At 45.1% G+C, this 15,300-nt stretch overlaps 1 protein-coding gene across 8 annotated transcripts in view; it reads left to right on the top strand.

Moving 5' to 3' along the window:
* MGAT5 (alpha-1,6-mannosylglycoprotein 6-beta-N-acetylglucosaminyltransferase) overlaps positions 1-15,300 on the top strand; it is a 389,158-nt gene that overhangs the window by 330,920 nt on the left and 42,938 nt on the right. For all 8 annotated transcript variants that reach the window (XM_061135085.1, XM_061135082.1, XM_061135078.1 and 5 more), the window contains 2 exons: positions 1,847-1,996; positions 12,934-13,080. In XM_061135085.1, the coding sequence (XP_060991068.1) occupies positions 1,847-1,996; positions 12,934-13,080 (297 nt within the window). The remainder of the gene's footprint in view (positions 1-1,846; positions 1,997-12,933; positions 13,081-15,300) is intronic.

Here is a 15,300-nt window from a genome sequence, read left to right as displayed (position 1 = left end):
CTGTTCATCTTTTTCTTCGCTCCATTCTGCTCTTACCTGTTTCCCTTCCCACTCCCACCCCCCAAAACTGGCAGCTGACTTGTATCTGGTCCATAATTGCCCAGACTCCAACACCACATGACCTTTGTGCTCTAAAGCCCCCGGCCATCTGGCAATCATCTCTCTGTGACTAGGATTCTAAGCCCCCTAGAGAGGGTCCCGACTGGCTCAGCTCATTTTCCTGAGTCCGGCCACTCTGTCCCAGGCTGGCAGGCAGCCTGGGGATGGGTCCCCCCTCAGGATAGACACACCTGGCCCCATCAGCAGTGGCAGGGGGTGGGCCAGAGTTACAGAAGCCCCTGTCTACCTAGATAGAGCCCCTGAGAAGGAGTGATCAGGTCCCTCTAGCACAAAATCTATGTCATAGACCCCCTCCTGTTTATTCACACCAGGAAGGAGATCCTACATTTGGCTCAAGCTGTGAATGGGAGTCATGGTTTGTAAACTGTTCCTAGTCACCTCTGCATGAATGGAAGTGTATACATCTCTCAAGTAATGAATTTAGCATTTTCCGGCCCCACCAAACATGGCATGAAATTAGACTTTCAGTTGAAGTGTTCGTTTTATTCATACAGTGGGGGTGCAAGGTCTACTTGCTTATTGCCACACAAATTTCTTTGGTGCATAAAATAGACTGTGAAGTGTGCTGTTTTTCCATCATGAAGACTCTGGATCCCTGACTTGAAACATGTATTCCCCCAAAGTTGAGTACTTTGTCATATCCTCACCGAGTGGTGGAGCAGGAACAGACGCTGAACAGGGCTCAGGACGCTGGTTTGGTGGGGGAGCTGCTTCCTGTCAGGGGCTCAGTGGCCACTGATGCCACAACCCCAGGTCCTTTGTGGTCCTAAGTCACAAAACTGGCGATTATTACACTTGCCTGGAGTGTGTGAAAACAGGCTTCAAATGGGGAAAACCTTGACCCACTTTCCTACAACTGGAAAACATTACAGACCTTGAATCTTTCAAATGTCCAAAAAAAAACCTCAAAGGACAACCCACAGAATCCGACTTCTGTAACTTAGTCACACAGAAACATGAAGAGGGAGAGCGAGCCTACTTTCTCCTTGCAGGTGGTTTTGATTTAGAAAGTGTGCCTCAAATTCAGCGCTCACGAATAACAGACGAGAGGTTCTGTTTTGCTTCTAAGAAAAGTAAGACGACTCGTGAATGTTTCAGGACTCATCCGAGCCTACATTTAATCTTTCTTCCACCTTTTTTCTACCTGAATGTTCTCATTATCTCTCCTATCTGCCAAGTCAATCCGTGTATACTGTGGGAAACGCTCATCTCCCCATTATCCGAATTAGGTGGGATCCAGTTCTGACAACATGAGTTAATCATCACTAGAAATATTGGCAAGAGCTGGGGATGTTTGTGTTCCTTGGGGACAGCTTACCATCTCCAGATAAGTATTCCAGTCCAACTGACTGCCTTCTCTGTGCTTTCCTTCCCCCAAACTTCCTCCCTCATAAGGAAGACAAGCCAAAAGCAAAGTGTTGGATCCCTGGTAATTTACAAGGCAAGGACAGTACTTCAGAGCAGTCAGCCTCGAGCCATCGTTGGTATTCAGTAGTAGGTCACTATATAATATATTTCTTCTTGCAAAATTATACAGCATCCATGTGACTGTTTTTTTGCCCTCAAAATCCAGCCAGATTACTTTTAAAAGAAGTTTTACGAGTTGGATTGCCAAATCTGTGCAGTCTCCATGTTAAGAACTCCTGTCTTTGTGGTCTCCCAGCCGTGAGACAGGTTTTTATGAGAATGAAAAGAGAAACGCCTTCTCCTTGTGTCCCCTCTTTAGAATAAGAAGGTCTACTTGGACATCATCCACACATACACGGAAGTACACGCGACTGTTCACGGCTCCAGCACGAAGAACATTCCCAGTTACGTGAAAAACCATGGGATCCTCAGTGGACGTGACTTGCAGTTTCTTCTCCGAGAAACCAAGGTGAGTTTTTCATTGTTGTTATAAAAATGCATCCATTGATGTTGGGCAGAGGCTTGTTTCTGTTGGTGTTGAAAATGGGATCAGCATCTCCCATGCTTTATTTTCATTGGCATATTGATCTTCTGGTCCTTTCTGGGCAGTGACACATTAAACAAGTTATAGCTTAAAAGGTAGTGAACTGTGGAAGGAGGTTGCTACCATTGAAGGCTCATCTACTGAGGACCAGCTTTGTGCCAGCAATTAAGCAAGGGGCTGGAGACACCGTGGCAAGCAGGAAAGGGGAGGGTGTCACCCTTTCTCAGAGAGCAGCCGCTTTCTCAGCAAGCCTGGAGTGCTTCCTTCCCGCACCTCCCCAGTCACCTCTGTGTTTCGTCACATTGGCTTGTTCAAGAAGTTTGTACTGGGCACTGGAGAAGTTCAGATAAGGGGAGTGTCTTTGGGGCTTAGCAGAGGAAGCGTCATGAAATGTGTGAGAGATAGAAGATGCGTGCGGTGTGGATGCACTGGGCATTTGGTACAAACAGGAGTGAGTCAGATTGCAGGGGTGGAGATGATACTTCAGGAGAGTCAGGAGGCCAACCCGGTGAGTCTGTGTTGGGAAATAGAGGAAGATAAAGTTTGACAAGGAGCTGAGGGTCTGATTGTCACAGATGTAGAATTCAGTGTATGTGTGTGAGTAGATGGGAGAGCCACTGGTGGAGGGCATTTTTGTGGCATGATAAGCATGGTTTTGACACCATAAGGGCATCCGCATGGCAGTCTCTGTCCTTTCTAGATGCACCCAGAGAAGTTAGGGGACCTGCAAATAGAACATTGTTGGACCTCTAAGGGTTGGCTGGCGCTTTGATGTATTCTTCATGTTTATTAATCTTTTTTTTTAATCCAACATATTTAGTATTGAAAATATCCAGAATAAATGTGTAGGTGTGTTTATGTACATGTATAAATATATCTTGAAAATCTTTCCCTATCAGAAATTGCTGGGCTAAAGGATATATACATTTTTAGTTTTAAAGGTTACAGCCAAAATGACTCCGTGGATATTATATAGTCTGTCAGTGTTCATACTTTTCCCATTTTTTGAGCGAGAAGACTACCTTTTCACATGTTTATAACATAGATTCCTGAAGCTTGCCTAAAAATGCTGCACGTTCTTTAGGTAAAATACTACAGTCCATTAAAGGGTTATAGTATTAAACACAATAGCATCACAGGTATAAGACAGATACATCAGGCTACAGTGAATTGTTTAAATAATAACAGAGATGAGTTGTTTAGATAATAAAAGAATTGCAGTACATATGAAAATCCTCTTTATTAATTAACACATATATGTGGAATTTAGAAAAATGGTACAGATGAATCTGTCTGGCAGGGCAGGAATAGAGATACAGATGTAGAGAATGGACATGTGAGCAAGTTGGATGGGAAGTGATGATGGGGTGATTGGGATTAACATACGTACACGACCACGTGTGAAATAGCTAGTGGGAACCTGCAGTGTAGCAATAAGGAGCCCAGCCACGTGCTCTGTGATGACCTAGAGAGCTCAGTGGGGTGCGGTGAGGGGTCCAAGAGGAGGGGGTATACACACCCACACGGCTGTTTCACTTTACAGCAGAAACTTACACAGCATTGTAAAGCAACGATACCCCCATTTTACAAACAGAATAGTAAAAAAAATAAACTCTTCTCTGTGAATTTTACACACATGTCTCAAGCAGCTCCCGCGTGTCCGGCATCACACACAGGATGCAAGAGCAAAGAAACAAGCATGATCTCTGCCCGAGTGTTTCTTCAGGCTGAGGGAAGCACATTTTATCAACAGTGAATTGTTCAGCGCTGGTCCCTGCGGGCTGCATTTTCATTTCCAGGGTAGAGGACAGAGGCTGGATGGACGAGCGTCTGTGGCATCACAGCATTTCTGATCCGTGTGTATGATACCTCGATGTGGGAAAGCATATTCACAAATGCTGTCCTTTTTACTTCTCACAAGTAAGCAGAGGCAGGCAGGGCAAGTATTACTATTCACTTTATTCTAAACAGGAGGAAGTAAGACTATGGAGTTGGGCTTGTCCGCAGTCACGGAGGTCACCCTGGAGATAACCATGACTCAGGATATTTTTTTGGTGCGGGGGTAGCAAATCAAAGCTCTGCTAGGCCCTCCATGAACCATCCTAATGAATAAACGCATGAACATAAGAACATTCAATGGATACTCACCAGCTGAAAGAATCTGCATCTCCTTTCTGCATTTGAACATTGCTACCTCCCAAGTCATGCATGTGGTGCCCTGAATACATTCATTTGATGGCTTTCTCTTCTTGGCCAAAGATCTGGTTTGCTTAAGATTTCATTTCCATACAAGGTCATCTGCAGGCTGACGACAGGGGCCATTCCAGAGTGAAGTGTGCCCACCGGTTTGTGCTGTTGACTTTGCGTTCACCTTCTGTCTTAGGAGGACGTTTGGAGGCATTAGAATGTCAGGGCTCTTTGGCGGCAGTGCTGTTTTTGCCTCATTTTAGTTTCCCCCACATCAGAATGTGGAAACAGCTCAGGCTCCTTTAAAAGTACATTTGGCAGCACTGGTTCTCCATCATCACTGTCTCACGTGCTTATGTTAACCCAGCCTCATGAATGTCTTACTCAGCTTTGTAGATCTTAAAAGAACCCTTCCTTACCGACCATCCACTTACCCTGTTAGAGAATGCGAAATAGGCTGAAGCTGGGGTCCCTGGTATTTGGGGAGGAGCAGAGAGCGGGTCTGGAAGGCCTGGGCCATGATATAAGATATTGCCCAGGAACCAAGGATTACATTGAAATTTTGAGTGCAAGAAGCAACTATTTATTCTTGAAAAACTGGTACTCTCAGAGGATGTCGCTGATCCCATTTTGTATTGCCTGTTCCTCTGACTAGCATATATGAAAGCTCTCCAAGTAGAATTACGGCTAAAACAGTTGGTAAATGCGATGAAAATGAGGCAGTGTATCTCTGAGCCTCCCCATATACCCAGAACACAGCAGCAGGCAGTGAAATGAATGAATCTTGGGCTTTGGAATAATGACACTAAAGACTAGTCAGGCTTTGCATTTATAACCCTTTCTGCCTCTAACTCCTTCCTCAGTGTCTCTGAGCAATTTAAAAGCGATTTATTCCAATCCACATCGAAAGTGGAGAACTGGGGATGCAGAGAAGCAAATGCGCATGGAATAAATGGGACTTGCACGCTCCTCAGACTTGTTATGAGAGCGGGAAGTGGGTCGGGTGCCCCTCGAGGTCTAGACACAGATTGAAATGATGGATGCATAATCAGCTTCTGACTCATTATTTTTCTTTATGAACCATCTTTGAATCTCTGCATCAAGCCAGGAAACCGTCTGCTCAGCAGAATTTTGTCCTGGCGTGCCAGGAGGGGCCCAGGTACACGGAGCCTCTGGAGACAGGATGGGATCCGTGTCGCCTTCACATCAGGGCTCAAAGAGCTGGGAAATTGTTGAATCTGGAAGACTCTTCTAATAGACATATACATGTGGATGAACTCATGATGTATCAGAAGACTGTAGACAAGCCATTCAGGCCAGCAAAATCCAGGAGAGCAACTTAAGCCAGCAGTTAAGGGCTGAATGGGGTGGCACATTTTAATTTTTAGCTTCAAACCCCATCTCTCTTAATGAGGTTTCTTTCTTCCATTTCCCAAATTTCACCTCTCTGTGCCCACATACCCCGCTTTCAATCTCACTAGGGAATTTCCTTATGAAACGGGGCATTCACTTCCCACGCTGGGTTGGAGGACCATTCGGAGTGAGCCCAAATGGGAACCCCCATTTCTGACAGTGAAAGTCGAGAACATATTGTGCCTGTGTGAACTCAGAGGAAGTAGCAACTCTGCTCCTGCTGTTGCCACGCACCTTTTCTACCCACACCTCTGGCCATGTCCCCCTCCAGCCCTTGGTAGGGAGTGACGGCCCTGTATCCCCACCAGGTCATCTCAGCAGCTTAGCTGTGGGGCTCCCCAAGAAGCATAGACAGGGTTGGAAGACAGGCAGTGTGCACTTCTGTCCCTGTTCTAACCCATCCTTGAGTCTGGTCTCTTCAATCAACTGTGGCTCATCCCACAAGCTTGGATGTGGTTGCACAAGCTCTCTCAAAAACCCTGGGCTCCAGGCAACCTCTGCCCAGGGACCAGAGATGGAACAGACTCCTTGCGCAGCTCCATGAGAATTCAAGGGCTCCGCTTGTTCTGTTGGCAGTGCCTTCTCGGGGCCCGGCTTGTAGAGGCCTTCCGGTAACTGTATAAAGAATGATGAAGGAGACAAAGAGAAGTCCACTGGTCATCTGGGGTCTTGGGCCCATGCCCTTAGGAATGATTTCTTGCTTTTCTCAAGAATCGTGTGCCTTGATCTCTAAGGTCTCCCCAGCAGGGGACTAGGTCCTTCTGATACCCAATGCCTACCTGTCTCCCTGTGGTGTGCCCACATCTCCAGGCCCTGTGAGAGAGCTCAAGAGTGAGCTTACTGATGGAGCAATCCATCTTCTATGTCTGTTTCAGATACTGAAATATTTACCCTCAGGCAGTCAAGCAAGTGACTGGTTGCAAAAGCCATTTTCATTCTAACTGGATGGGGAGTAATTTGTGTACACATACACGCACCTTCCATCCTCTCCCCTCCCCTCACACATATGTACGTAAAGTGAAGAATGTTTGGACATAGGATTCAATAACCTCTGTGACTTCAAGAACAAAAGTACCTCCTCACACAGAAATAGCACACAAAAATTGCTCATCCTCTCCTTACAGGGATGCTCAATTGCTGGAAGATCTGGCAATATTTACTCTTTTGCCCATTTATCTGACACATGTTGGTGAAGTACAGAATATATTCCAGGACTTGTGCTGGGCCTTCCGGATCTGGGGTAGACTAAGGCAGTCGTGCCTACAGGAGGATAGCACTGTGGCAGAGGAGGCAGACAGGTAACTAGGTGACTTAACTGTGAAAAGTACACAGGTAGGAGGAGTAATAATGAAAACAAAAAAGTGATCCCAACAGGAGACCTCACTATGTGGGACCCCTCATATGCAGGGTCAGCCATTCGGTTGTGGAAAATGTTACCCTGTGATTGATGACATCAGGGAAGTACCAAGTTGAGCCCACGTGGAGGGCAGGAGCCAGTTGTAACACATTTATCTGGTTCATGTTACCATGATACACGTGACCACGGGGTTTTACACCCATTTTCTCTAACCTTTCCTTGTGCTAAGCCCTTTCCATGAATTATCTCTCCATCACCAAAGTCCTCTGACCTCAGTACCATTAGAGCCCATCTTACTGTGGTAGTGAGCAGGCCTGTGATGCCTCCTCACTGTTGAGAGCTGAGTGGTCAGCCTGGCGTGGACTTGGAATGAGAGAGGTGGGCAGGGGAGGCTTCTCCAAGGAGGTGCACCTGAACTGCCTTTTCGTGTAGACATTTCACGCAGGCACAGTTGAAGATGGTCAGCATCTGTAGTTGTACATGCATTTGAATGTTCTGTTACTCCTCATCTTCAAAGTCATGGATCTGCAGTGCAAATTGTGATGCATTTGATTTTGTGCTGGGGCTTCCAAATGACCAAAGTGCCGAGACTTTGCACAAACCAATCGTGTGGTTTTGATGTTGCTATATGTTTTGTTTTGTTTCTGGAAGGTCACGTAAGTAGCTAGGTATAGTCTGGGAGTCTGCCCAATGAGCTGGTCTCCAGGAAACGGACTTGGATTTAGCATTCAACTAACCTTGGGCACTTAAACCTGCTTGGCAAATATTACCTTTGTCTCCTTTGTCCTTGTGGATCTTTAGGAGACAGTTTTCAGATAGTTTTGGTTAGGAGCTTATGGCAGTCAGGAGAAAGTGAAAGTGTAGTCGCTCAGTCATATCCAATTCTTTGTGATGCTATGAACTATAGCCCACCAGTCTCCTCCATCCATGGGATTTTCCAAGCAAGAATACTGGAGTGGGTTGCCATTTCCTTCTCCAGGGGACCTTCCAGACCCAGGGACAGAACTCTGGCCTCCTGCATTGCAGGCAGACTCTTTACCATCAGAGCCACCAGGGAATCCTGGAGATCAGGAGAGGGAGTAGCTAAAAATATAGGGGAGAGATTTTGGCCACTGTTGTCTCTTCTTTCAGTACTGAACGAAAGACAGATGTCCAGAGAGAGACCCTTTGGGTTACATGAAAGCATCACTTATCAGGAAAATAAAATTTCTCCATACCCAGCCTTGTGTAGATTCTATTTAAACATATAAAAGGGATACCTGTTACCAAATAATGATTCCCAAGCATTATTTGAAAGGTAAACAAGTAAACCTTAGCCACAGCATGTGGCCCGTAGGGGTACCAAGTGGAACTTGGGTTTGGACTTAGTGTTCACTAAACACTAGTGCAAGAGCCACACCTTGGAATACATCCTTTCTGTGAAATATCTCCTTGAATCCTCACAGCAGCCCCATGAAATAAAGCACTATTGCTTTCAACCATTTTACACATGAAGAGACAGGTTCAGAGAGCGTGTGTTACCTTGACTGAGACCTGTAACTAGAGAAAATGCATTATCATTGGACCTCAGATAATCCACGGAGAGAAGCATGCAACAATTTCTCACAGTTACATAGCTAGGAGATGATACAGTCAGGCTTAGAAACCCGGTCAACCTGACTCCAGAGCTTGTGTTCTTAATCACTTTGCTGTCCGGATCACTTTGTGTTGATGATCTATCTGTTGGATAAACTGAGGTTGACTGGTTGCTCAGACTCCATCCTGATTGACTCCATCAACTTGGCTAATGAAAACAAGTCAGAAAAGTGTCAGTTGGGCATGCAATCTCCTGGTTTGGGTTATCCTGGATATTCCACTTGAGAGAGAGAGAGAGCCTGGAAACTGACCGCAGCCATGGAATCTGCCTAACAACTACCTTTTGAAAAACAAAATTTTTCAGTTGGAGTGTAGTTGCATCATGATGTTGTATTAGCTTCTGCTGTACATCATAGTAGATCAGCCATGCATATACATATATTCCTCTTTTTTGAATTTCCTTCTTGTTTAGGTCACCACAGAGCAAGTAGAGTTCCCTGTACTATAGAGAAATTTCTCATCAGTGTATATATGTGAATCCCAATATCCCAGTTCTTCCCACCCCTTTCTATTTTGCAAATAAGTTCATCTGTACCATTTTTTCTAGATTCCACATACATGCACTGATGTCTAAGAACTACCTTTATCTACACTTAAGGGATTCTTTGTCAACTACTCCACTTAGCGGTTTAAAACAATTTTCGTTCCTCCTTTCACACAGAGTGAAAATCTGAATAGTTTAACTGAACTCTGTCGATACCTAGGGATGTCCCAGTCCTGGAGCTTCATCTCTTCTCTCTTCCTTAGTATTAGCTCAAAAGTTAAATTTTAGAGCATGTAATTTAGAGCTCTATTTAGAAACGCTCATTGATGGAGTCAAGCTGCAGCCATGGAGATGTTCTGTCATCTGGAATATCCTCATTACAGTCTAGGCTTCTGAAGACAAGAGGAAGTATCAATAAAACATGCTGCTTCCTCCTGAGTTGAGCCTTTGCACTTGAATGCATTCTTGCAGTGTCTCTCTTGTTCCTGTGCTAAGGAAATCTAAGTGGGCAGAATGATGGGGAGTGGGGAGTTGGGGGAAAAGCAATTTAGTGTGGTTAAGTGCCAGTGTGTGGCAAGACCATAAGCCCTCACAAGTTCACAGAATGCCCTTGGTGGTGACAGACTCTCTCTGCCTATCCTATTGTCATTCGATCCTCAAGTATGCTATTTGACCTTAATACATCTGCTACATTAGAATGTCACAGGTAATGAGTACACAGGAAGCAAGAAGAAAAGTTGTTTGTTGACAGAAGGGACAAAGAACTGTTGTTTTAGTGTTTGCAAGTGGTGCATTTCCTGTGATCCTAATTAGTGTGACGAAGACTCATTGCCAAGAAGTTGTGTGGTATTTGCTTAAAATTCATTATGAACTGGTGAGGCTTTGGAGAGTTAGCCCAAAGTGTTTATTTTATGTGTACTGAGATACTCAGTTGCCAGCAGGGCAGAAGAGATGGTGCAAATTGTTATTCAGATATAATTAAACCTAGGTCACATTCGAGTCCATTAAGCAACAGCCTCAAATCCTTTTAATTAATGGGTTCAGATTGGTAGGTCTGAAGGAGCTAATTAAATTTCTTTTTCCAGGATTTTCTATTTAAATAGACAAGCATTGTGGTTCCTGCATTTCCTCCAAAGTTATTCTTTGCAGTTTAGTGTTGATGACAGTGTCAGCGCTTCATGGCAGGCCCTGATTTTCAGAGGTTAGGAAATACTATGGTCTCTAGTTAAACCAATGGAGACCCCTCTCTGCATCTTTCAGGATCTGGAAACCCTGTGCTTTCCTGAGTCCAGCCACAGCCTGATAGAGGTCCTTTTTTCCCTGGAGAGCCATCACCTCCTCCCCTAAATCTGCCAGGGATGACAGATCACAGAGATCAAAAGCCTCAAGGATAGTATCCCCTGGATTCTTCATGTTTAATGAAGCTGGGATGTCTTGGAATAGATCTTCCCACCAGTTCCTTCATTTCTTCTACTGTTGTCAGTTATCCCCCAGCCCTAAGCTGCATGCACAGGCCATACCCTGTACACATAAGCTCTTTCTGACAATCTAACTCCTGTTAGCTACATGTTGTACAGTCGCTCAGTCATGTCTGACTGTTTGTGACCCCATGGACTGCAGCATGCCAGGTTGTTCCCTGTCCTTCACTATCTCCCAGAGTTTGCTCAAACACATAGCCATTGAGTCAGTGATGCTATCCAACCAGTTCATCCTCTGTCGTTCCCTTCTCCTCCTGCCCTCAATCTTTCCCAACATCAGAGTTTTTTCCATTGAGTTGGCTCTTCGCATCAGGTGGCCTAAGTATTGGAGATTCAGCTTCAGCATCAGTCCTTCTAATGAATATTCAGGGTTGATTTCCTTTAGGATTGACTGGTTTGTCTCAAGAGTCTTCTCCAGCATCACGGTTCAAAAGCATCAGTTCTTTGGTGCTCAGCTATCTTTTTGGTCCAACTCTCACATCCATACATGACTCCTAGAAAAACCATAGCTTTGACTAGATGGACCTTTGTCGGCAAAGTGATCTCTGTGCGTTTTAATATGCTGTCTAAGTTTGTTATAGCTTTTCTTCCAAGGAGCAAGCGTCTTTTAATTTCGGGGCTGCAGTCACCATCCACAGTGATTTGGGAGCCCAAGAAAATAAAGTTAGCTACATAATAAGATGCAAAATCGGGGCCTCCAAATGGTGGGGGAGATGCCCCTCATACCAGACAGCTTCCAGGATCTGGCCGCCGTGTTTCCTACCCCTCTGTGTCTCTGGCTCTTCTGCTCCAGGAGAAACGACCCCCACCAGCAGAGGGAGCTCAGCTGGCTTCTCAAAGCTTTTCCTCCACAGTTCCTTCCCCTGCGGATGTCTCTGAGAATCATCTCAAGGTCTACAAGTTATGAAAGATTATTCTTCCAAAACAACAAAGCACTTCAGTATGCTGTTCTGTGCAAAAGAACATACAGTTATAGGAAAAACCTGAGATTTTAGTTTCTTGTCCCAGAAAATTCCCTGTGGGGCCTTCCTGCCTCTTCAGTATGGCCAACGTGGGCCACACTGGATTAAGCCCTGGCATTGGGTGCCCAGCACATACATGCTTTATCTTCCAGTGTTGCCTGGGGAACCCAGCAGCTTGTACTCAGGGCTCTCTAGACAGAACCATTCCAAATCATCATTCAATTAAAGCTGCAGAGATAGGATAGCTGAGGAGAGGACTCAGGAAAAGAGAATCAAGCATCCAGCCATGTCCAAGCCAGCAGCTTCCTTCACTTTTGGGGCCTAGCCCAATGTGATGGCGGAAGGAAAGGACGCTCTGGGGCCCAGTTATCCTTTGCCACTGGCCGTGCCTCAGAGACTGGAGAGATTTCAGGAGCAGCTCCGTCATGTGGCTAGGGAGATCTCACATGTCACCAAGACCAGACTCAGACCCTGCCCGTCAGGACGCACAGCCCCCAGCCGTGAGAAACACCCTGGGAGGCGGGTACACAGGGAGGGCTTTCTATGTGATGATGCTTCATTTCTGGTTCCAAATCAGTGCCACTGAACTGCAGCAAGTTCCTTTTGTCACCGGGGCTCTGGGCCGCCGCGGTCTCTACAAGGATTCTGAGATGTGTTTTTGCTGCCATCTGTTGTCTGCTGTGGGGACAACTCAGGGTTTACTTGCTGGCAAGGGAAAGCCTGGCCCAGTCACAGCTCTACACCCTCTCCCCACATCAAGAAGAAAATAAAAACCAAGATGTTGATGTCCCCCAGTGAAAACCCCATTATGAAAACCTGTGTTTGCTGACCTACCATCATTTCCAAGCAGCTCCATGGGAACTGAAATCACACTGCCGAGCGACCTTTCTGTCCCTGTGCCCGGCATCCCTGAAAGGGCCTGTTGTTCCTTAGGTTCAATGAAGAAACCTTCTGTTTAGTTAAGCAAGTGTTTTTCCAGTCGTGTCTCCTGTTGCATTACAGAAAGATTATTGTTGAGTCTTGAGTTTTGTTGTTGTTTTTCTTTGAATACCCCCGCCTCCCTACCCCCTCAACTACCCACCCTGACTCTTACTCCTTTCTTTTTTTTTTTTTTTTCACAAAGGAGTGAAATTCTTCATGACCTGAGCACCTTCCTGGGCCTTTAAAGGTCCCTGGTCCTGTTTTTCAGGTCCTCTTGTAAGCCGGCTTCTCATCACCCCAGCTCCCCAGGGCCTTGGAACTTCCCAGTCTCAGTGGCGTCTGCACAGGCGTGGAGCCCAGAGGAGACCCCTGTGAGCCAGTCCCGCTCGATGTGTTGACGTGTGATGTTCTTCTCTGTCTTACAGCTGTTTGTTGGGCTTGGGTTCCCGTACGAGGGCCCAGCTCCCCTGGAGGCCATTGCAAATGGATGTGCTTTTCTGAATCCCAAGTTCAACCCACCCAAAAGCAGCAAAAACACAGACTTTTTCATTGGCAAGCCAACTCTGAGAGAGGTAAGCATCTATAAAACTCAATTCTGCTTTCACTCGTATGAATGGTACCTCTTTATTGAGTGCTAGGAGCCCATTTGAACCTCAGAGCCTTGGACGGTAGGTATTGCCAACTTCATTTCACGTACAGTAACTCCCCTACATAGGCACCTTCAAGTTTTGAACCTTCAAAGATGCGAGCGTATGTTCACGAATCAATCACTTGAGTTCACGTGCCTGGGATGCAGTCCCGTGTGCTTGCATCTCTCCAAGCAGTTGTGCTTTTGTGTACTTTGCAGTATTCTGTAGAGTACAGTAGGATAGTATCTTTATTTCAAGCCCAGGATGTGCAGAAGCAAGCATAAAAGCAGCAGTGATGTAGCTGGTACTTGCCTGTTCACTTGGTGTCAGCCCCTCTATGCCAGCTCTTACACTTTCTAAGATACTGTACTATAAGATTAAAAGTGTTTTCTTTACTTTTTGTATTTGTTTTTACATATTATTTGTGTGAAAAGTATTATAAACCTATCACAGTACGACTGTATAGCCAATTGTGTTGGTTAGGGACCTCGGTTACCTTTGTTGAACTTAACAAACAAACTAGATTTTCGAACGTGCTCTCAGAATGGAACTCATTTGTATGTAGGGAACTTAATACAGTTGGGTGGAAGGAGGAGGGTGTATAGGGACTCAGACATGGAGGGCTTGATTACGTCCCCTCACTAGGTAGTTTCAGAGGCAAGATCCAGTCTAATTTCCATCCATCTACAAAATATGGGGTCTTTTCACCCTACCCCATCTCCATCTTAATTTGAATGGATATCTCCAGCCTTCTAATTGGCTGCACTCTATTTTTCTGAATAATTAGTTTATGGAATAAAAAGAAAATCAACTGGTTAACAGGTTTTTTTTTAACTTTTTATTTTGTATTTTGGTTTATAGCCAATTAAAAATGTGGTAGTTTCAGGTAAACAGCAAAGGGACTCATGTATCCATTCTCCCCCCAACTCCTGTCCCATCCAGGCTGCCACGTAACATTGAGCAGAGTTCCATGTGCTATACAGTAGATCCTTGTTGGTTATCCAAACTCCGTAACTATCTCTCTCCTCCGTCCTTTCACCCAGAAGCCATAAGTTCGTTCTATAAGCCTGTGATTCTCTTTCTGTTTTGTGAATTCATTTGTAACATTTCTTCTTAGATTGCACATATGAGGGATGTCATAGAATATTTCTCCTCTGTCTGACTTACTTCACTCAGTGTGACACTTTCTAGGTCCATCCATGTTGCTGCAAATTGCATTATTTCCTTCTTTTTAATGGCTGAGTCATATTCCATTGTATATGTGTACCACATCTTTATCCGTTCCTCTGCCAATGGGCATTTAGATTGCTTCCATGTCTTGGCTATTGTAAACATTGCTACAATGAACACTCGGGTGCATGTATCCTTTTTGATCATTAATGGGTATTTTTAAAGGACCTACTCTCTGTGATGAGCTTTGGGGAATAAAAAGTGGGCTGTGGCGTCCTTCCTTAAAGAATCATCATCCTTAAGAGAAGTGACGTATCAGAAGTGACTAAATAGTGTGCCTGGTATTTTAGCTGACTGTCAGCCAGCACCACCCTGAGAAGCAGTTCTGCTGTTGTTTGAACTGTTTGCAGAAGCCTTATCTGAATTGCCTTCAGGGGTTCTTTTGAAAACCCACCACGGGGAATGAATCACTGTTGAAGGCAGTTGGATTCTATTTGGGACAATAAACAAAAGTGCATGTGAGTGACCAAGCTGGGTATTTCTATATCTGGTTAGAAAACAAGCATGTGCAAGGAACAGTAAGATCAATTTCTTATTATTTCGTATTTATTTAGTTAGTAAGTGGCTCTGCGGGCTGCTTGTGAGGAGGAAACCTCTAAGTGTTGAGTTGTCCCAGTGCCCCTATCATTCAGGACAAAAGGATGATTCTGCTGTGCAACCCTCCCCACCCCGACCCCCAGACATGTTCTTAAAGCATACTGCTTTCAACTCTGCTACTTTCAAACCTTTATAGGACAATTCTCCTGAAACACCCCCAGTGAATAAAGCACGTTTTCCATGATTACTCTTTACCAGTCAGAGAGCTGACCAGTTAATAGAGTTGATTATTTTGAGAGTTCTTTTCTTTGACCCTCCCCATCATTGGTGAAAGGGCCAAAGGAGATGGGGAAAGATCAGCAGGACCACAGATTATCCTGAAAAAAGATGGACCTG

Source organism: Dama dama, chromosome 33 (assembly GCF_033118175.1).
Source record: "Dama dama isolate Ldn47 chromosome 33, ASM3311817v1, whole genome shotgun sequence".
In the NCBI taxonomy this organism is placed as follows: domain Eukaryota; kingdom Metazoa; phylum Chordata; class Mammalia; order Artiodactyla; family Cervidae; genus Dama; species Dama dama.
The sequence above is the reverse complement of the archived record's forward strand: the minus strand, read 5'-3'. Positions and strand labels throughout refer to the sequence as shown.